Here is a 23,214-nt window from a genome sequence, read left to right as displayed (position 1 = left end):
TGAGGGGTCTCTCTGTTTGTTTAATAGTTTCTTTGGATGTGCAGAAGCTTTTCAATTTGATGTAGTCCCATTGGTTTGTTTCTGCTTTGGTCTTCCTTGCAATTGGGTTTGATTCATCAAAGATGTCCTTGAGGTGTATGTGGGAAAGTGTTTTACCAATGTTTTCCTCTAAGTATTTGATTGTTTCTGGTCTGACATCTAGGTCTTTGATCCATTTGGAGTTGATTTTTGTTTCTGGTGAGATAAAGTGGTTCAATTTCATTCTTCTGCATGTTTCAACCCAGTTTTTCCAGCACCATTTATTGAAGAGAGCCTCCTTTTTCCATTTAATCCTTTGGGCCCCCTTATCAAAGATTAGATGCCCATAGGTGTTGGTATTTACTTCTGGGCTTTCAATTCTGTTCCACTGGTCTGTATGCCTATTTTTGTTCCAGTACCATGCTGTTTTGATGATGATGGCTTTATAATATAGTTTAAGGTCTGGGAGTGTGATGCCTCCATTTCTGTTTCTTTTCCTTAAGATGGTTTCAAGACAACACTAAGATACCACCTCACTCCTGCAAGAATGGCATACATCAAAAAGGACAGCAGCAACAAATGCTGGAGAGGATGTGGGGACAGAGGAACCCTTTTACATTGCTGGTGGGAATGTAAATTGGTACAGCCTCTGTGGAGAGAAGTCTGGAAAACTCTCAGAAGGCTAGACATGGACCTTCCATATGACCCAATAATTCCTCTCCTGGGGTTATACCCCAAGGACTCCATAACACCCAACCAAAAAGAGGTGTGTACTCCTATGTTCATAGCAGCACAATTCATAATAGCTAAAACCTGGAAGCAACCCAGGTGCCCAACAACAGATGAGTGGCTGAGAAAGCTGTGGTATATATACACAATGGAATACTATGCAGCTATCAAGAGCAATGAACCCACCTTCTCTGACCCATCTTGGACAGAGCTAGAAGGAATTATGTTAAGTGAACTAAGTCAGAAAGATAAAGATGAGTATGGGATGATCCCACTCATCAATAGAAGCTGACTAAGAAGATCTGAAAGGGAAACTAAATGCAGGACCTGATCAAATTGTAAGTAGGGCACCAAAGTAAAAACCCAGTGGTGAGGGGTAGGCATGTAGCTTCCTGGGCCAGTGTGGGGTGGGAGTGGGCGGGAGGGATGGGTCACAGTCCTTTGGTGGTGGGAATGGTGTTTATGTACACTCCTAGCAAAATGTAGACATATAAATCAGTAGTTAATTAATATGAGAGGGGGAAATCAATTGTATGTCTCAAAGTTTCTCAAAAGACAAACTGAATCTTTTTAATATATAGGCTATGTATTTGATATGCGGACTCTCTCAAAAGCCTAGACCAAGTAGATTAGAAGCTTCCAATAGCACAGCTATATACAAGATACTGGGTACTGTCCAGCAAACCATAACAAAGGGACTTTTCAAAGTTAACCCAATTAACAAATAATGTGATGATAATATTAACTATTGAGTGTCTTTTTGAACCCTAAGACAGCAGGAACCTCACATCTTCACTATAGAGCCCCTACTTCCCCCAGTCCTGGAACCCTTGGATAGGGCCCACTTTCCCGTATGCATCTCCCAATCCAAACCAAATAACATTGCATCTGCCGATCACAACCTAACCAAAGCAACGATTGCTACCTCAACATGCTTCACCTCAGAATGTATCCAGAGACTTCACGTGTGGAATGACAACCCTTCAGCTTCATTACTCGGGTGAGACCTTTCCTTTAATAGTACACTCTAATTTCATCTCAGGTAGTTCACTTTCTAACAAAGTCCCATAACCTAGATATACACCAGTTTCTGTGAGAAAGAGCTTATGTGCACACGTATCCATAAACTACTGCAAAATATATACCTGAAAGCAGGACTACACTAGAGTTTGCAGTGAGTACCTCCCTAACACTTCCTCTCCACTATTCCAAGCTTGGGATCCATGATTGCTCAACAAATTGTTTGGCTTCATATGTTAACTCTGTTTTCAAACCAGGTTCCAGATGCCACCAGGATGCTGGCTAGGCTTCCCTGGATTGAAGACCCCACCAATGTGTCCTGGAGCTCAGCTTCCCCAGAGTCACACCCTACTAGGGAAAGAGAGAGGCAGACTGGGGGTATGGACCGACCAGTCAACGCCCATGTTCAGCGGGGAAGCAATTACAGAAGCCAGACCTTCTACCTTCTGCATCCCTCAACGACCCTGGATCCATGCTCCCAGAGGGATAGAGAATGGGAAAGCTATCAGGGGAGGGGGTGGGTTATGGGGATTGGGTGTTGGGAATTGTGTGGAGTTGTACCCCTCCTACCTTATGCTTTTGTTCACTAATCCTTTCTTAAATAAAAAATTAAAAAATAAATAAATAAATAAATAAAAAGAAAAAGAAAAGAAAAGTACAATTCATATAATTTCCACCACCAGCATGCCATATCCCATCCCCTCCATTGGAAGCTTCCCTATTCTTTATCCCTTTGTGAGTATGGACCAAAGATCTTTAGGGGGTGCAAAAGGTGGGAGTTCTGGCTTCTGTAATTGCTTCTCCGCTGGAGATGGGCATTGTCAGGCTGATCCTACCCCAGCCTGTCTCTACCTTTCCCTAGTGGGATAGGGCTCTGGAGAGGTGGGATTCCAGGACTCAACGGTGAGGTCCTCTGCCCAGGGGAGGCAGGCCAGCATCATGGTAGTATTTATCAACTTCTGTCTATGAGTGAGATCATCCCATTTTCATGCTTCTTTCTGACTTATCTCACTTAACATGTGAATCAAAAATTTATATACAAATACCAGAAGGTAAGGAAAGACAAAGTGCAGTTAAAATACAGAAATAAATAGTCACTCCTGGGAAAAGTAGGATAAGAAAAATTTTAGGCAAAGGGGCTAGGAGAAAGTGGAAGCAAGAAAATGAGTTCAGTTGCATAAAAAGTATTTAACAGGGCCAGGGTAGATAGCATAATGGTTATGCAAAGAGACTCTCATGCCTGAGATTCCAAAGTCCCAGGTTCAATCCCCTGCACCGCCATAAGTTATTGCTAAGCAGTGCTCTGGTAAAAATAAATAAATAACTAAATAAACTAAAAAAAAGGAGAAAATTAATTTTAAAAATTTAAAAACTATCAGACAGAGGTACTTGAGATGGAAAACAAAGAAAATCCAATATACAAATAATTGGAGACCTGAAAATGAAAACAAAATAGTAGAAAATGTAGCCTGGTCACTGTGCTATAGAAAGGCAATTGAGTTCAATCCTCAGCATTACATATGCCAAGGTGACACTCTGGTCTTCTTTCATTAATAAATAAAGTCTCTAGAAGAAAAATCAGTAGAAAAATATGTTCTAAATTATAGCCCAAATATACTATCTGGAAAGTCACATACTGAAAAGAACATCTGGACATTTAAGAAAAGTAACTCATAAAAACTCGCTGTAAAACGTATCTCATTGGATATGTTTTTAAAGCAAGGAAAGGTTCATAGTGAAACAGCACTTCTAATTCGAACCCACACAAACTGACACAACTCCCGTATATAAGTGAAGTATAAGGAATTTATTCTTAAGTTTGAAAGAGTGAAAATAAGGCCAAACTTACACAGACAAGAGACAAATCTCAGCTGGGAGATCCCAGGCGGGCATGCCAATATGGCCCCGTTGCACTGAGATATTGAGGTCTGGACTTGGCTCCCTTTAAAGGGTCTAAGAGTAGGGGGGTTTTCTAGGGGCTACGTGACATTTCTATAGCTATCATTATGGCAATCATTCCAGAAATCATTTGTGATGCCAGGGAGCTAGGGTTACATGCCCTCAGGAAGCAAACGGTTTTTTTTTTTTTTTTTTTTTTTACAGAAGCAGAGAGAATGCAGATTAGTGATAACAAAAGGAAGTTTCAACATATCTTTGACCATAAAACCTTGCTGTTCTGGTTTTGGGATGCAAAGGAGAAATTCTACTATTATCTTGTTCTCTACAGTTGCTTTTTATCTCTAAAATCACCTGGCTTTCTATATGGGGGATTTCTAATTGAATCAACTTGCAGGACTTATTCCTCTTCACAATAGTCCCTAAGAAAAAGATAGTAACTTGTCTTTCATTTCTGGTAGTGAGTAAGAAATGATGAGAGATAAGAGGAGAGAACTGCAGTACCTTTCCACCATCTCAGTGGTAAAATAACTTTTATGAGAAATAATAGGATTGATAACAGACAAACAAAAAAACAAACAAACAAAAAAGCAATAATGGGACAGGACACTTTCAAGAAACTGAAAGCAAAGTTCAGCTTCTGAGTAATAAAATAGTAGATTTGCCTGACCATATTAATTTCAAAAATGGACAAAATATATGAAACAATGGCTTTCAAACCAGAGACATCCCAGAATATAGATCCTTGAAATAGGGATACAAATGAGAAAAATTCTTGTAATTTTCCAGCCTTATTGACCAAAGAATTTTCAGGTTGCAGGGCAGAGGTGGGAAACCAAATAGAAAATGGCTATTCTCCTTGACTTGAGAAGACGATGGTGAATTTAGAGGAAGCAAAAGCATGTAGAATTCACAAGCAGCAGTATCAGAGAAAAGTTCATGGGGCAAGAGAAAACTGCAGAGTCAACCTAACAAACTTCAGAGGTTTCATCAAAAGGATTCTTCAGCTGAATCCTGATAACTCTAGTGTGTGAGAGAAAAAAAAAAAAAAAAAAATCAGCCCAAACTGAGAAAACATGAGACTACAGCATGCAAAAGCAATCCTGGCATTCACACAAAATGGAGTGTTGAGGTTTCTAATAGCCAGGGTCTAAAGCTTATACTCTAAGAGCTGTCAAATAGAGTAAGTCAGAAGAGTGTTGCCGCTATGTACAACCAAAGTAGTCTAGGTTAAAATCCAGGTCCTGCCTCACAAAGCCTATAAGCAAGCTTCCTAAAGCTCACATTGTTTCCAAATCCCAAGGACACTTACAAGAATGAAACAAAACAGGTAGAATGCACAGTGGTGCGCATTCAATCAAAATATCCGATCAAAAAGCCAGGCATGCAGAGACGTAGGAATATAAAATTTGTAATAAAGAAAATAATCAAAGGGAATCAAAAACTGTAACTAGGAGAGGGTGCACACCTGGTTAAGTGCACATTAAAATGTGTAAGGACCTGGGTTCGAGCCCACGGTCCCCACCTGCAAGGTGAAAGCTTTGAGAGTGGTGAAGTAGATCTGCATGTGTCTCTGTCACTCTCCCTCTCAATCACCCCCTTTCCTCTCAATTTCTGGCTGTCTCTACCCAGTAAATAAATAAAAGTAATCAATAAAATGTCAAAAACTACCTCTATCAGTTAAGCTCAAGAAGGCAGATGAGAAGAACATAAGTATATTAGACAAAGTAAAAAATATAAAGACTCAAATTAAGGAGATTAACAGTAATGCCTACTAAAGTAGAAAAATAATATAAGTTTTTACATCAGGTTGTCTTGCAATGAAGGCATCAGTGTGCCAAAATAAATCAAATGTGCAAGACACAATTTTTAAGTGAACAGAATATCAGTGAATTATGAAAGAATTTTTAATATTTATTTATTTATTCCCTCTTGTTGCCCTTGTTGTTTTATTGTTGTTGTTACTGATGTCATTGTTGTTGGATAGGACAAAGAAATGAAGAAAGGAGGGGAAGACAGAGAGAGGGAGAGAGTCTACGATCATACCACCTTTAACACGCCCGATCTCCTCTCATCTCAGAAGCTAAGCAGGGTCGGGCCTGGTTAGTACTTGGATGGGAGAGAGGGGGAGAGAAAGATACACACCTGCAGACCTGCTTCACCACTTGTGAAGTGAGTCCCCTGCAGGTGGGGAGCCAGGGGCTCGAACCAGATCCTTATGACAGTCCTTGCCCTCTGCGCCACATGTGCTTAAACAGCTGAGTTACTGCCCAACTCCCTTATGAAAGAATTTTAAATGGCTTCAGTGAAACTACTTGGGAGTCTACTGTACAGGGGCAAGAAAGTGAAGAACTAAAAAAAACAAAAAGATTCTGAAGAAATGATGGCTAGAGGCTTTGCCAAAAATAAATAAAAATATATATTCATACAACCAAAAGGGTCCACAAACCCTAGAGGAAAAAGCTGCAAAACTGCTCCTAGGTATACTACAATCAAATTTACATAAAATGATTATATTAAAAAAACAAACCTAGAATTAGTAAAATAAAAAAGGAAAGGAAATTACCCCTCTTCTTACAAAGAAATAGATAAGGAGTAGTTTCTCAAGGAAATAATGCACAACTATAAACTAACATTCACAAGTACTAAAAGAAAAGGGCAGTCTAGAATTTTATAATTAGCTACTAAAACATTTAAACAGTCAAATAAACAATTTCAGACGTTAAATTGAAATAACCTATGAATTAGCGTGCATACACAACATGTTAAGAACTTCGTAAAATAAATGAGCAGCATCTAGAAAGGTGACTCAGCAAGAGTGCAAGACTTGCATATATGATCTGCATTCAATTCCTGTCACTGCACAGGCCAGAGCTAAGTGGTGCTCTGCTGTCTTTCTGATAAAAGTAAATACATTTTTTTAAAAAGACCAAAAAAAAAAAAAAAAAAAGACTCTTCCACTCATAAATAGTGAATGGGGTTTGCTGGTCCAGATCTCAACAAGAAACTGGTGGTGGATTTATAGGAAAGCATTCAAAGAGCAATTGTTTTTGTTTTGTTTTGTTTGTTTGTTTTCACAAATGAAGCTAGAGAGTAGGGGAAATGGTTCCCTAAACTGGGGCTAGTAGCAGCTGAGCTAGCACAACTCTTCATACTTTTCTGTAACTTAAATGATATACAAGACAAATATATGTAAGGTGACCCCAACAAACAAAACTGCATTAAATTGTTCAGGTTTACACTTACTTAAGCTATTTAAGGCAGGTATAGATTAGAGTTATAGCTAAAGCAAGGGTTATAAGGGTATGTATAAAGCAAGTTAGTCCCAATCCTGATGGTGACACTTGTTTTCTAAGAGATTTTAACAGATACATAAAGTTCTAAGTATTTTTGCTCCAAGTAACTAAAATTAGGTATTATATGGCTGGGGGGGGGGGGTAATATCTTTTTAATTTTCCTAAACTCTGCTTGAAAGTAAATTGTTTCCTTTTTTTTTTTTGAATACTTTATTTTATTTTGAATCAGAGACTGATGAGGAAAACAGAAAAATCATAGCACTGCTAAGCTCTGGTTAATGGTAGTGCTGCAGAATGAACTGGGGACCTCAAGGCCTCAGACATGTAAGTCTCTTCAAGATTCATTATGCTGTCTCCCTACCCCATCAATTATGCTTTCAACAAGATAATTTAAGATTTAACTGGGGAGTGGGGTGGTGGATTAACCTTAGAAGTGACAATCAATTTGAACTTTCAGTTAGGGTCACAACTCAGTTTGAAGACAAATGAAAAGTCTACTTTTTCCTTAGTAACAGGCATTCTGGTTAGATCCACACTGGGTAAATTTCTCATTTAGCAAGTGAATGTGAAAATCCACTCAGTATTTCTGAGAGATACTTTGAAGTTTCAAAGCATAAGGTAACTCTTAGGATAAAGTCTCTATTCTTTCTTTCTTTCCTTCCTTTTATCTTTCTTTCTTTCTTTCTTTCTTTCTTTCTTTCTTTCTTTCTTTCTTTCTTTCTTTCTTTCTTTCTTTCTTTCTCTTTGCCTCCAAAGTTACTGATGTGGCTCCTTGCCTGCACTACAAATGCACAGCTCCTGGAGGCCATTTTTCTCATTTTTTGTTGTTATTGTTGTTGTTGCCCTTGCTGGATAGGACAGACAGAAATTGAGGAAGGAGAGAAGACAGAGAGGAGGAGAGAAAGACACCCGCAGACCTGCTTCACCGCCCTTCATGAGGCAAACTTCCTGCAGGTGGGGAGCCAGGGGCTTGAACCCGGATTCTTACGCTGCTCCTTGCGCTTCACGCCATGTGAAGTCCCTAGTCTTAAAGAGTGTACAATGGTGGGGAGGAGCATGATGGTGAAAGCAGCAAAGTGATAGTTTAAATTAGGACCTAAGGTATCCTGCCTGGTGCAATGTGAAAGAAGGAAAATACATATTCTGGAACAGCCTAAAATCTAGGGAGTGTATTGTAATCACTGTCAAGTCACTTGTCCTAGGGGCTAGGCGGTGGTGCTCCTAGTTAAGCATTCACATTACAGTGCTCAAGAGCCCAAGTTTGAGCCCTTGGTCCCCACCTGCAGGGAGGTAGCATCACAACTGGTGAAGCAAAGCTACAGGTCTCCGTCTCTTTCCCTCTCTATCTTCCTTGCCCCCTCTCAATTTCTGTCTCTACCCAGTAATAAATAAATAAAAATATTTGTTTTTTTTTAAAGTCACTTGATTTCTCCACCATCACATGCCTAGAAGTATTTAAGAAAAACAGCAACAACGTTTTGTTTGGTTTGGTTTGGTTTGCTGTCTGGCTCAAAGAACTGAGGACTGAGTGAACCACTGTACCTGGCAAGCTCTCTGCAACATTTCAAAAACTCTCAGACCTGTTCCGGAGTTACACTCTGTGTGATAAACTCCAACCGAGCGAGGTCACTGGGTATTAATTAGCCTGCCGCATTATGAACTCGGTCGACCTGACTTTCTACAAAATATCTCCATGTGACCTGCACTCAAACCCACCCCACTAATTTGAGCTTTAGAGAGCCCAGAAATTCCCTCCAACAACTTTGCCTCCACTGGTAACGTGAATACTAACTAGCTGGGGGGGGGGGGGGTGGAGGGAGTGGAGGGAGAAAGGAGAGTGTCAGGATCATTGTGTGGGGGGGCAAACTGCAAAAAAAAAAAGTTGACGGTGGGGGGAGCATGTCCTAGGGCCTCCCCGCGACCCCGCCTCCCCGCCGCGTGGGGAGGCGGGGCCTCGGCGGGGAGGCGGGGCCTCGGCGGGGAGGCGGGGCCTCGGCGGGGAGGCGGGGTCGCGGTGCGGCCCCAGGACCGGCGCGACGCGGGGCGCGGCAGACTGGCCCTTGCCAAGCTGAGGCTGCGGTCCCGAAGCTGCGGGCTCAGGGCGTCCTCATGCTCCGCCTCCTCTGAGCCCACAAGTCAGGTCCCCTCACTCCTCCAGGGCTAGCCTTCCAGGTGCGGATCTGCGCCAGAAGAGGAAAAGTGCTCTCCGTGTGGAGGAGCAACAACTGATGCTGTACCTGAGCCGAAATGAAGCCCTCATACACGGTTTTCGCCCGGTTCTGGGGCAGTAGCAGCGGGCACTGGCGCAACAGGCTCGCTTCCGTCTCCATGGCCCGCGTTGGCCCAGCGGCTAAGACGCCGCACATGCGCAGTCCCGCCTGCGCTCGGGGACGCCTTGGGGGTGGCAGATCCGCGGTTGGCGGGAAAAAAACTGGAGGATTCTGCACGCCCGCCCGCGGGAAAAGCAAGTGCCCTGGGGCTCGGCGGGTGGGTCCAGCCCAGAAGGCGCAGCTGGGCGGGAAGGAACGGTGGCCCCTCTAGGAAGCGGGCGAACAATCTGTTGTTGAGTCACTAATCTAACTAGAGAGTGTCATTCTAAGAGCCTTTCTACCGTACGTAGTTGAGATTATTGAATGGCAGCTGCAATTTTGGAGTGAGCATTTCTTCTGCCATAAAATGGGACATTTACATTTTGGGAATTATGTTTCGTCCTGTATAAGTTTTTATGGTATGGGTGTTCTAGTGCTTTTACCCTGAGCATGCATACTTTCCCTATCATTTTCTTTTTTTTTAAACTTTATTGAGGGGGTACATTCTACAGTGCGGTGTTGTTACAGTCATATAATATCATTATGCACCTGGCCTCCACAGTTTCATGCCATTTTCTTTCCATCAATCTCGCTCTACAGTTTCCTGTGTATTCTCGCTATAAAGAATAATGTAGGGGTCGGGCGGTAGTGCACTAGGTTAAGCGCACATAGTACAAAGCACAAGGACCTGAGTAAGAATCCTGGTTCGAGCCCCAGACTCCCCACCTGCGGGGGGTTCAGGGGTGCTTAGCAAGTGAAGCAGATCTGCAGATCTTCCTCTATCTCCCCGCCCCCCCCCCTTGGGAAAAAAAGGGGAAAAGAATAATGGACACCGGAAACGAGTCATAGTGCCAGCCCTGACCCAGAGCAATAACCCTGATGGCAATAAAAAATATAAATAAAAAATTCAGTGATTCAAGCATTATGTGTAGGTGTTCAAGACTGAGTGGCCATTACACATTATTACTATCAGCTGGTATGTGGTATGCTGGGACCACTGCTTAATGTAACCCAATCTAAGATAGTCACTCCTGCTATGGCATGAAATTATTTAAAAAGGGCTTTTTGCCAGACTGGCAGAATAGCAACAGTTCAAAGCTAGACCAGTGAAAACCCCCAGGCTTAAAACATTTACAGATGCAAAAACTAGCAGTCAGCTTCTAGCTATTCTGCATATCAATAGAAAAGGCTTCCACAGCAGGCAATTGAATGGAAGGCAATTGAATAGGACAAAGATCTGCCCCTACACCAAATTAGCTAGTGAAACATTCCTTCCCCTGTTTTCCCACAAAACCCAATTTTGGTAGAAAGGTATATAACCAATGTGCTCCTGCCAAGCTGTAGGCAGCTGGCTCTTTGCTGATATCTCTCCCTCTTACCTTGGAGGCACCTGCTCTTCTCTTGGTGACTGTATCTTAATTTGTTTATTTCAGTAAGCTTGCTATAACATTTGTTGTATATTGCCTTATTGTCTCCCAGATCCACTGTACGTCACTGGCCAGAAGAAGGCCAAATACAACTTCAGGTCCCAAGTATACTCAATATCTTTATAGGTTAGACAGGCACGGACAACAGCCTGAGAGCTGGAGCAGCTGATATGGATGAGGCCCTGCGTTCAATCCTCAGCATTATATGTGCTCAAGTGATTCTTCAGTTGATCAGGTTCTCCCCCCCCCCCATTAATAAATAACACACTAAATCTTTAAGCTGAAACAGAAAGGCAAGGAGCAATATCCACCATCAGAAAGATTTAAATTTGGAATCAGTCTTGCAAACAGTTTACAGATCCTCACCAGAGGTCAAGCTCTTCAAGGCATCCTAAGTACGACATTTTTTGTGGTATTTTCTGGAAAAATTAGTAGTGTTTAAATGCTGTGTCCTGAGAGTTCTTGTTGTGGAAGTATTCTGACCCCAGATTTCTTATTTGTTATTAGTAGAAATTCTATTGATTTTGCCTAAAGTCTCCATGTTTACAAAATATGTCTGGTTGATTGTTAACAGGTACCCAGTAAGTAAGACTTCAGGCACTCCTTTTTGTCACAACTTACTCCCCCTTAAGGCAGAAGTATGAAGAGTGTCTGAGTTATAATGGCAGCCCACAGGCCTTGAGATTAAACAAAAGGCATTATTTGTAACTCCAGCCTCTGGCAACTCCCTAAAGGGTTTGGGATTTGTGCACAATAGAGTGACCTGAATATTTCTCGAGGCATAAGAGAATTTCATCTGACTAATGACATTCAGACAAAGACTATTGTAATCAAGGTTGAAACATTCATGATGTCTCCCATACCTTGGAAGTAATTTGTGCTTTGACAGTTGTTCCTATTGTGCTTACATAAAAGCATCTTTAATCTTCCTCTTCCTTTTGATGTGTTTACCAATAAATACTCTGCCTTGAGTTCAGATCTCCCACACACCTGACATTCTTCCACCTCTAGGTGTCTAGGTGCTGTCCCTCCAGACTATTGAGATAAACTATGAAGTGATGTTATTTTTTCTCAGCCCTGAAAGCATCAGAGTCCTGGTATCTGGCTGCGGTTCTACCCGTTTACTAGCCAAAAGTACCACCATGGAGAAATCTTGAAACATTTTGATGAAGGAAATGTTTACTTCTAATAGTTATAATTAAAATAAATAAGCTCTCAGTATGTTATTAGCAGTGGCTCCTTTTGAGTAGGCAGATAAAAGATTTTTTAAAAAGTGGAGTTATGGTCTGGAAGGTATTCGCCTTATCTGTTAAATTAATTTTTTCAAGAGAATTTTAAGCTAAAATTTAAAACCTTATATCTTTCCAATTAGTATCCATCTCTATTGCCTGAATGTTCAGCTGTGTCCCAGGTGTTTCTTCTCTCAGTTCCCACCAGTAATGGAAGAGAATAGACTGCCAGTTATTAACATTAATGAAATTAATCGTGGAAAGATTACTTGAATCTACTGAGACATGTAGACAGAACCTTGGGAAATGCCAAAATTAAGAAGAGTAGAGGAAGAATAGCCATATAAAGAGTCTTCTAAAAGACTGTAAAAGTAGAACAATGATATTCTATTATCTATGACACATGTCATAGGAAGAAAAGGAGGGCAGATATTTAATAATCAGCCATGTAGAGTGTTACATAAAGGTTGAATAAATTCAGAATTATGAAGAGGACTTTGGATTTGATCACTGCAAACATGCTGATTAACTTCAAACAACATTTGATCACTGCAAACATGCTGATTAACTTCAAACAACATTTTGTTCTTGACTGTTGTTGTAGTCTAGAAACAGAAAAAGTAGGTCATAAATGGTGATGTAGTGAATATTTTTGGCATTGCCTTTATTTTTTAAGTTTTTAGAAGAACATATTTATGAAAATAAAATATAAAATCTTAGCAGTGTGGCCAATGTTTGGCACATGATAGATACCCTAGCTCCTGAAAGTATATCCAAAGACCCTAAAGAGCAAACTCTTGTTAAATAATTTTTTATGTATTATGACTTTAGAACAATAATAGGTCCAGATAGTTCCCACCTCAATCAAAGCAGTAAATCTGAGGTGGAATGACATCTACAATCCAACTGTTGAGGGACAAGGTACCACAGAAAATAGGAGTGGTTATAGGTGTGGCTTAGTAAACTGGAGGCCAGGCTTGGGTTTAAAAAACTGGACCATTAAACTTCTAATCTCTATGCCCAGATCACCATGTATGTGATCACCATGTGTTTCTCTCCTAACATGTGAATGTTTTCCCAAATAAAAGTTTAAAGTGCCTGAATATTCATGCCCTTGCCTCAATTCATTTTTGAGATAATGTGTGATGAACTTTATTATTGGGGGAGTCTATCTTGGCGTTACTCTCGATCGCACTCTGTCATTTCATGAACATCTCATAAAAACTGCAGCAAAGGTGGGAGCGAGGAATAACATCATTGCAAGACTGGCCAGCTCCTCATGGGGCGCAAGCGCTTCCACACTACCGTCATCATCTCTGGCATTATGCTATTCCACTGCAGAATACTGTGCCCCAGTATGGTTCCGTAGCCCCCATGCCCACTTGGTCGATTCCAAATTATATTCCTCCATGAGGATAATTTCTGGAACCATCCGTTCCACCCCGGTTCCATGGCTGCCAGTTCTTAGCAACATCGCCCCGCCAGATATTCGTCGGGATGCGGCATCATCTAAGTTCATTTCCCATGTCTACGCTCGACCGGACCTGCCAATATACGCGGATATCTTCGCCCACCCTGTTCAACGCTTGACGTCTCGTCACCCAATCTGGTCCCCTACACCTACACTGAACTTCTCTGTTCCAGACTCTTGGAAACAGAGTTGGCAGTCAGCTGAGGTCAAGAACAAACACCTCATCACAGACCCCTGCAAGCGTCAACCCGGCTTTGACCTAGCACGTTATGATTGGGCCCTCCTCAATCGCTATCGAACAGGCCATGGCCGGTGCGCTGCTATGTTCCATCGCTGGGGAGCCAGAGATGACCCGAACTGCCCCTGCGACTACAGACAGACTATGACCCACATAGTCAACGACTGCTACCTCTCCAGATTCAAAGGAGGTCTCGAAACTTTACATCAGGCTCAACCTGACGCTGTTGACTGGCTACGGAAGAAGGGCAAACGCTAGAAGAAGAAGAATTGGGGGAGTAAATGCTGCCTCCCCTTTTTCCCCAAAACACAACTGTGGTGAACAGAGAAGCATGTAGGGGTGAAAACTGATAAAAAGATAATTGGCTAGAGAGATGGACTAGAATCACCTGAATTCTAATAACATCTATTTACATATATATGTACATATATATATATATATATATATATAGAGAGAGAGAGAGAGAGAGAGAGAGAGAGAGAAAGTAAAAAAATGGGGCCTTCAAAATGTCTCTGAAGACTCTGGATTTCCTGTAAAATTGGATAATCTAGATTATTAAACAACATTTTTCTCCAGCAAAGTACAAAAGACCCTCATCCTGGAAATAACTTGACAGCAAAACCACTTACAAGATTAACATCTCTTTTCTATTTTTTGGTGAGCAACATGAAGAAGTGCATTCAGACAGCTAATGCTTAGTTTATTTATTATTACTGTTTAGATAGAGGGACAGAAAGAGAATGAAAGAGACCACAGTACTAAAGCTTTTTCTAATGTAAAGGGGCAGGATTTTAACCTAGGCCACACACATGGCCAAGTAGCACACTATTCAAGTGAGCTATTTTGCTAGCCCTTAAATAGCTAATACCTACAACTCTGATAATAATGGTTGATGTTGAAGACTGGAGAATTTGTAAATATTCATTAAGGTTGCAAATTTAGATAGGCCACAGTAGTGGAGGCTATGGGGGTGGGGGGAGAAGAAAAATAACTATTTAAAGGTAGGAAAGAGGAGTTGTGAAAGAAAAGATGCAGGATAAAAAATTGACTGGAAAATAGCTGTTTATTTTTGAAAACTTCCTGAGGTTAGTTCATTCAATTAACAAAAAGATACCACAAGAAAAAAAGAAAGAAAAGTGAATCTAAAATTTAAAAAATTAAAAAAAAAAACACAACTTTTTCTTTATTCTGGGAAACAGAAACTGATGAATGGGGCAAACAAAAAAGGGACAATTGCGGGGTAGGGGGTTGGCGGTAGCACAGCAGCACAGCTGGTTAAGCACACGTGGCACAAAGGGCAAGGGCCAGCAAAAGATCCCTGTTGGAACCCCAGGCTCCCCACTTGCAGGGGGGTGGCTTCACAGTCAGTGAAGAAGGTCTGCAAGTGTCTATCTTTCTCTCCCCCCCACCCCCCCGTCTTCCCCTCCTCTCTCTATTTCTCTCTGTCCTATCCAACAACGACGACATCAGTAACAACAACAATAAGATAACAAGTTTTCTCAGTTTTCAATGAGAAGTTTCTGATACTGTTTTCAACCAACAAAGTCATATTAAACAAACCTAATACACAGGTGCCCAGGCTGTATCTTGAGCAGTGGTCTCACCTAGGATCTTATAACTCCAGACTTACTGAAAGTCAATTCTGAAAGCTGGATGGTGGCACAACTGGTTGAGTATACATTATAATGGGTAAGGATCTGGACTCAAGTCCCTGGTCTCAACACAGGGAAAGCTTCTTGAGCAGTGAAGCATGAATGCAGGTTTCTCTTTCTCTTTCCCTATTTTTCTTCACTCTGGATTTCTTTCTGTCTCTAGCCAATAAACCAAAATAAATAAAACGTTTTTTTAATCAGGTCTTAATTCTGAGGGGTTGGCTCAGGCATTCACATTTTAATAAATGTCTGTTTAACAAAGCAGTATTTTTATATGAAATTCTGATTCAAACCATTATTCTGGACTCAGTAATTCTCTAGTTTCTATATCTAATAATGAGAGAAAGGAGATTCCAAAGATGGGGCTTAGCATTCAATGTTGCATCCACTGCACCATCTCCTGGACTGTAAGACATGATGCTATTGTGCAACCAGTGGAAACTTACTGCACTAATCAAGTGGGTAACTGTTCAGATAGGGAAAATGCAAAGTACAACTTGGACTGGGTTTGATGTATTTCATCACAGCATGGGACTCTTGGGAGGGAGAGGAAGGGAAGGAGCTGGAATGGTGTTGGGGTCCTAGTACATGATGGTGGAAGAGGACCCAAGTTTGGGTGGAAAGTGTCTTGCAGACAACTATCACAGGGAGATGAGAATTGTACCCATCTGGACCAGGCTTTATCACAGGTTCAAGCCCCTAGTCCCCTTGCAGTCAGGAAGCTTCACAAGTGGTGAAGCAGTACTGCAGGTATCTTTCTTTCCGTCTTTGTCCTTCCTTCCCTCTCAATTTCTCTTTGTCTCTATCTATTGGGTTAAGTACACATAGTATAAAGCACAATGAGAATTGTACCCATGTGTCAACAACTGTGAACGTCTACTAATCCCCACCCCAATAAAGTAAAATAAAATAGTGTTCCGGGAGGTGGTGCAGTAGCCAAGGCACTAGACTCTCAAGCATGAGGTCCTGAGTTCAATCCCCGGTAGCACATGTACCAGAGTGATGTCTGGTGTTCTTTCTCTCTCTCCTCCTAGCTTTCTCATTAATAAATAAATAAAATTTTTTTAAAAAAGTAAAATAAAAAAATTAGTTAACCATTAAAAAAAAGTTCAGATAAAGTTTGTATACCCAAGCTCAGTTAGTTGTCCACATATATTTAAGACTTTGGGGGGTGGGTGCTGGTACACCTGGTTGAATGCACATATTACAGTGTGCAGTGACCTGAGTTCAAGCCCCCAAACCCCACCTGCATGAAGAAAGTTTCACAAGTGGTGAAGCAGTGCTACAGATGTCTCTCTATCTCTCCCTCTCTTTTTCTTCTTATTTTTAAATTTTTATCTATTTATTTTTATATTATAGAATTACATGTCAACAGAGGTTTGAATCCACATCATTCCCACCACCAGAGTTCTAAATCTTCACTCTCCCCACTGCAGTCCACCACAGTTCCCCTAAAGTTGTAGACATGGGCCAAACATCTTCTCTACAACTATCTGTCCACATTTATACATAGTTGCCCCTTCTTTTTCTGATTCAATCCTTTCTTCCCCTCTAAGCCATTCATAACATCATAGCTACCTCCATATGTCCCTCTCCTTTTCCTTCTCTCTCTCTGGGTGCTGATGGAGCTGGAGTTCAGAGCCCTCTTATCTTCACCCTATCACTTCTCTCCTGCTGGGAGTATGGATCAAGGTTATTTTGGGGAGCAGAAGGTAGGAGTTCTGGCTTCTGTAATTGTTTCTCTACTGAGCATGAGCATTGACAGGTCAATCCATACCCCCAGCCTGTTTCTATCTTTCCCTAGTGGACCAGAGCTCTGGAGATGCCAGGGTCCAGGACACACTGGTGAGATCGTCTACTCAGAGAAGTCAGGGTGGAGTCATTGTAGCATCTGTAACTTGGTGTCTGGAACATGGCATGATCTAAATTGAGACAAAATGGTTAATGAACAGGAACCAAAATGTAGGATTAGAGTAGGTGAGATTAGGGACTTTAGGGTAGAATAAAGTGAGAAAAACCATTTTTGGCATGTTCCTGGGGGCACACAACTATGGTAGTTTTGCTTAAGTTTAGTAGCTAGCCTGAAGTCGGATAAGAATATTGTCTGAAGAAGGATGACAGAGGACCTAGTATGGGTTGTATTGTTATATGGAGAACTGGGAAATGTTATGCATGTACAAACTATTGTATTTACTGTTGAATGTAAAACACTAATTTCCCAATAAAAAAAATTTTAAAAAAAGACAATATTGTCTGAGAAAATGGTCTTAGATTAGAGAAAAAGGCTAGAAAAAAGGCTAGGGCACGGAGCAGCTCCCATTCTTGTAAAAATAAAAATTCTGTGGCTAAAATTAGCTATTTACTTCCATCCACCTGTTTCAGAGCCTGTGTAACCTCTAAGTCCCTATTGGTCTGAGCTTATAGGTCATGGTCACATCTGAGGAACATTGTAGGCTGCACTTGTTTCAGGACCAGTCTTTTTCGAGTGGTAGAGTAGGATACTCCCAGCCTCCCTTCAGAGACTGGGGCTATCCCTACCATCATTGCTTTATGTGGCACTATGTGAAAGCTTGGTAGAGCTTAGGGGAGCTCTCCCATCCTTGGATGGAGGTCTGGAAAGACACCCCGCTTGTTAGCCTCTCTCGTCATAGAGATGAGCCAAGAGGGGAAAAGTCTCCCAGACTAAGCGTGCCTTGTTAGACTCTCAAGCCCACAGAGACCTCACAGTTTCTCCCCTAACTGCAGGCCACATGGCTGCCTGCTTTAAGGTTCATTTACTCAAAGTTCACCTCACCTTCTGATCACAAAGATAACACACCTTATCACACACTCCTAACAGTGCCCTTTGATGTCCTTAAATTTACATCAAACCTTGCTTATCTTCTCTCTATCTCACCTTCTCCTCTCAAATGCCTTTGGGTAATTAAATGCCTGCATCAGGAGACTAATTATCTTGACCTTTATGTATCTGCATCAATTCTTGTCATACCAGCCCCCTACCATAGGGGCAAGCTGGCCTTTAAGAAACCTGTAATTTCTGACGTATTTGAAAAATATTCTTTGTCTGCATCCCTATATAAACCCAAGCCCACCCCCAAATAAAGGGGAGTGTTCCAATTCTCCCCAGTGTCTCTTGTCTATATCGTTGAGTCCTTGAGATAGGAGGGAGAACCGGCAGCTTACCTTCCTGTCTGAGAGTCACCCCGTGTGAGCCCCAGCAGCTTTATGGTAAAGCCAAGGTCCTAAGAGGCCCACAAGATGCTCTTCCTTATGGAAGCAACCAGTGGTAGTGGATAGAGGGACTCTTTAGAGGTCTAAGCCCATCATATGTGTATAGAAATCCAAGAATTCCCTAACTAGGGTCCCAGATGATCAGGTGGTATGATATTGACTGAACAGGCCATTATTAAGTGGGCCAGTCTCTTGTCCTTATCCAACTTTTGTAATCCTCTTTTTATCTGATGATCTCAGATTTTGTCTCAGTTTTTTAGGCACTGAGAATCATTTGTTGAGCCCAACCAGAGTTAGGTTTTGGGGACTTCTCTTCTTTGGGCCTTTCTGCTAGGCCGTCCTGCTAATTTGCTCTAAGTCCAATCAATTACAGAATTCATGATGACTTCTTTAGACACTTCAACCATTATTGAGCACTTTGACTTTGAGTTATGTAATTGCCCCTTGTTTATGCATACATATGCACCTGTATCCAGTACCCTAAACCCTAACCTAGTCTGGTATGTGTTACTTAATTGAATGAAGTGCCATCTAACTTGGATGTAGGTACTCCCATGTGTTAGGAAAGGTCCTACCAGATTTGGAGTGTTATGAGGTTGACTTCTCAGGCTCTATATCTCTGGTTATGGTCCACGGTAGGATTTCAGTAGCAGCATAATGTGGGGTGGCAGCACAGTAGCGATTTGCTTGAGGTCAACAAATTTGGTGTGGAGGTAAGAAATCATAGAGATGGAATATCAAGAAGTATGGGCATATCCTGGAGGTACCAGGACTAGGTTTTTCTCCCTCTCTATCTCCACGTTCCTCTCAATTTCTTGCTTTTTCTCTCCAATAAATAAAGATAACAAAAAATGTCTTTAAAAGACTTACATGTGGTATGAACTGAATAAACATTGTTCATTAACATCAAATCATAATTTAAAGACCTTCGTAATGTAGAAATTGTTCTAATTTTAAAGAGATAATCATTGTTTAATAAATGCTTTTGTTGTCATATTAGGAGACTGAAATTTTCTTCTATTTCATCTAATAATCACAAGATAACTACTAGATGCATAGCTATCACAAGATGGAAAAGTAATTATAGCTTTCCAGAGAGACCATTTGGAGCAAATCTTATGTCACATTGGCCATTCCTATATACACAGAATCTAGGAAATACAGTTTTTCAACTAAATACATTGTCCAGATTTCTGTTCAGAGTAAAGAAGATAATGGTTGAGATAGGCTATTACACTTTTACAACACTAAGAAATCCACTCTCCCTGCAATGAAATAAAAAGATCAGAACTTTATTGATGTAACATTAGTAATGAATTGTATACTCTAAATGATAAACCATTTATTCTAGATGTGTCTATGTTGTTGAGGTGGTCTGGTGTCGGGCTGCACCGCGGAGAAGAGAGCGGACGTCCAGAGCAAAGGGGTACACAAATCTTCATTATAGGATGGGGGGGTTTGGTTCGGACCACGTGGAGCCAGCTGGCAATGGCCGACCACGGGGGGAGAGCAGGGAGCGAGACCTCAGAGAGGGAGAGCTGAGAGCCCAGAGAGAGAGGGGGGGTGAGGGGGCTTTTTATTGGGCGACAACCAGGGGTGACGTGTAGGGCCAGTATTGGTTGAAGGGGGCAATGCTAGGGTTTCGCGCAGCGTAGTAAAACCTGGGAGCGGAGACTGCATCAGAATAACTCCTCAGCAACATCTCCTCCTATCCCTTTATATCTAAATGGACACAGTAAAGAAAAATGGAATGGAGCAGGCTTAAATGTTTTAGAGGAATGCCGTGCTCAGGTGGGAAGATGTAGGACTTTCTGTGGAGGAGGGAAGGCTTAAATGGCTGTGAACCTTGTGAGATTTATGTGTCCTCCTGTGCTCAACCCCTCTTTAGAGAGAGAGACTTACCTGGAGAGACTCATCTCATAGGTTTAAGCGCAGCCTGCTCAACCATCTCTTCACAATATCTCTACATCTTTTCTATATTTCTATCTAGTAATTGCATAAGATGTACAAAGTCTGTAAAAGACTATCATGGGGCAGAAACCTTTTGGGCATAAGCCTAAATGATATAACAAAATAGGAAGGGACAAGAAGGGGAGTAGTAAAAGCCAGTGTGGTGTGAAGGGAAGGATTGGTGTGTAAAGGAATATTCCCTGCATGGGTGGGGAAAGTGGCAAGGGTACATAATGAGGCGGAGGCAGGAGGCATGACCCACCAAACAGAGGGGCTATTTGGCATTGTATAGTCCTCAAGGCAACAGTCTGTAAAGTCTATGAATTACTCAGGATCAGTCTATGAAAAACCAGCAGCGTGAAGGGAAATAAGCTGCTTCAAAATTGTGTAAAATGTATGTAGGGTATGTCAGAAAGTCCGATACAAGTCTCAGTCCGAAGTAGATGGCTAGGGGAAGAAATTGGCAGGGGATGCAACGCTGCATGAGGGAGGTCAGCCGCTGGAATGTTGCTTTTCTGTAGATAGCCAGCTGGAACTGCCAACACGTGACAAGCAGGTCAGAAGCAGGAACGGTAACCAGGCATGAAGAAAGTACTGTCCTTGGAGTCTGTGTATCAGGTTCTTCAGATCGCGTTGAGTGACATCTAGGGTTTCGGGGGGTGTGCCACGGTAGTCATGCCATCTAGTGGGTGACGTCAGGGTGTGCAGGGGTTCAGATGGTTTTTCCGGGATTCCTGTGAAAGAAACACAAACAATCTGCTTCTTGTGGTTAATTTGAACTTGTAACTTGTTATAGGTTTGTTATAGTTGATACCTTGATGATTATAATTGGTTTAGAATCTCTTTATGATTTTATTTAAAGGTCATCTAATGTGCATAGACCTGTGTCGTAGCGGGTGCCCCATAATTGCCTGATGTAAGTTCCTGTGTCGCTAGAATCCAATTATCTGGGTGTAGGCGTTTAAGATTAAGGCATACCTGACAGAATTGTGGTGTCATGCCTTCCCAGACAATAGAGCGCAGGAGTAGTTTGCGGACATCAGGATTATAAACCTTTCTCTCTAAGCTTCTCTTCACCCTTGAGATGAAGCTCGCCAATGATTCATCAGAGCCTTGGTGAAAAGAGTTAATGGGAGCTGACAGATCTACATCAGGTGTGGTCACCCTTTCCCATGCTTGTGTTGCACAGATGCGTACCTGTTCAAAATAACTGGTTGGAAACCTGGCTTCTGCCTGCTGAGCTCCAGATTCATAAGCTCCTGCTCCAAACAAAGCATCAGAATTCCATTCTACCTGTTTGTTACTATTTTCCTGCGATTGTCTAGAGCACTCATCGCGGAAGCATGCCTGCCACTGAAGATAGAGTGGGTCTGGGAGTGCAGCACGAGCCAGATCTTTCCAGTCTTGTGGTGTATTTAAGTGCTGGTAAAAACTCCTCAAGTCGGACTTGGTCCATGGAGATTGCATTCCGTCCTCCCTGACTGCTTGTCTCAGTGTTCCAATTTGTTTAGAGGAATATGGCTGCCACGGCTGAGGGTTTTATTTAGAAGGGGCCAAGTTTACTGGGAATGTGTGGATTTGGTTCGATGGCACGGGAGAGGGAGCTACAGAAATGGAAAGTGCCGTACAAACTGCTGTAGTGGCTGCAGGGGAGACTAAACGCATATCTACGGGGACGGAGCTCCTGGGGTGGACTGCACATGGTTTAAAATCCTTAAATGCTGAAAAAATATCCTTTAGCTCTCATATCTCAGCGACTAGGTCCCTTAATGGTGACGTATCAGCAGGGGGCGGGGTCAGGGACGAGGAAGCCTCAGGCAGAGCTGAAACCGTGACGGCAGGGGCCGGGGGTGGAGCTGAAACCAGGGCGGCAGGGGCCTGGGGCGGGGTCAGGAATGCAGAAGCTGCAGGCGGAGCTGAAACCGGGGCGGCAGGGGCCGGGGGCGGGGTCAGGAACAAGGAAGATGCAGGTGGAGCTGAAACCGGGGCGGCAGGGGCAGGGGGTGGGGGTTCAGGGTCGCAGAAACCTCAGGTGGAGCTGAAACCGCAGTGGCAGGGGCCGGGGGCGGGGTCAGGAAAACGGAAGCTGCAGGCAGACCTGAAACCGGGATGGCAGGGGGGGGGTTCAGGGACACGGAAGCTGCAGGCGGAGCTGAAACCAGGACGGCAGGGGCAGTGGTGGGGTTCAGGAACGCAGAAGCTGTAGGCGGAGCTGAAACCAGGGAGGCAGGTGCCGGGGGCGGGTTCAGGGACACAGAATCCTCAGGCGGAGCTGAAATCGGGAAGGCAGGGGGCGGGGTCAGAGGAGGAGCGTCCGAACACGTGTGCGTGTCTGTGGGAACGGAATTCTTGGGTTTAGCCGCTGATCGCTTAGGACGTCTAAGTCTTAAGCACATGTGATTTAACTCTCGTACCTCAGCCTCAAGGTCACTTATCCTTATGGCATACCATGTTTTACATATCTTGAAAGTGGCGACCACAGTTAAAAAAATCCAAGGGGTAGTGAAAATTAAACCGTTTATGACAGCGCGAATCTGTCCCAGGTCAAGAGATAATGACTGGGACACCTCCTCATAAAACGAGAAATTTCCCATGGTGGAGGGAAACGCAGGGCCACAGAAGTGGGCGGATGCCACTTGCCTGTGTCTGGGCGGTTTCAGAGACCTCAGGCCGGGCGTGGTGTGGGTATGGAACACGATGGGCGCCAGATGTTGTTGAGGTGGTCTGGTGTCGGGCTGCACCGCGGAG

At 42.6% G+C, this 23,214-nt stretch overlaps 1 protein-coding gene across 2 annotated transcripts in view; it reads right to left on the bottom strand.

Annotated features, from left to right (window-relative positions):
* The window catches only part of FANCL (FA complementation group L), a 62,611-nt gene extending 53,246 nt beyond the window's left edge, over window positions 1-9,365 (bottom strand). The window contains exon 1 of one of the 2 annotated variants that reach the window (XM_060187241.1): window positions 9,197-9,365. In XM_060187241.1, the coding sequence (XP_060043224.1) occupies window positions 9,197-9,325 (129 nt within the window). In that variant the 5' untranslated portion in view covers window positions 9,326-9,365. The remainder of the gene's footprint in view (window positions 1-9,196) is intronic. The other variant, XM_007533731.3, reaches the window with a different exon arrangement.
* Window positions 9,366-23,214: the final 13,849 nt, after the last annotated feature.

This window comes from Erinaceus europaeus, chromosome 3 (assembly GCF_950295315.1).
Source record: "Erinaceus europaeus chromosome 3, mEriEur2.1, whole genome shotgun sequence".
NCBI classification, from domain to species: domain Eukaryota; kingdom Metazoa; phylum Chordata; class Mammalia; order Eulipotyphla; family Erinaceidae; genus Erinaceus; species Erinaceus europaeus.
Note: the sequence above shows the minus strand (reverse complement) of the source record. Positions and strands in the feature narration are given on the sequence as shown.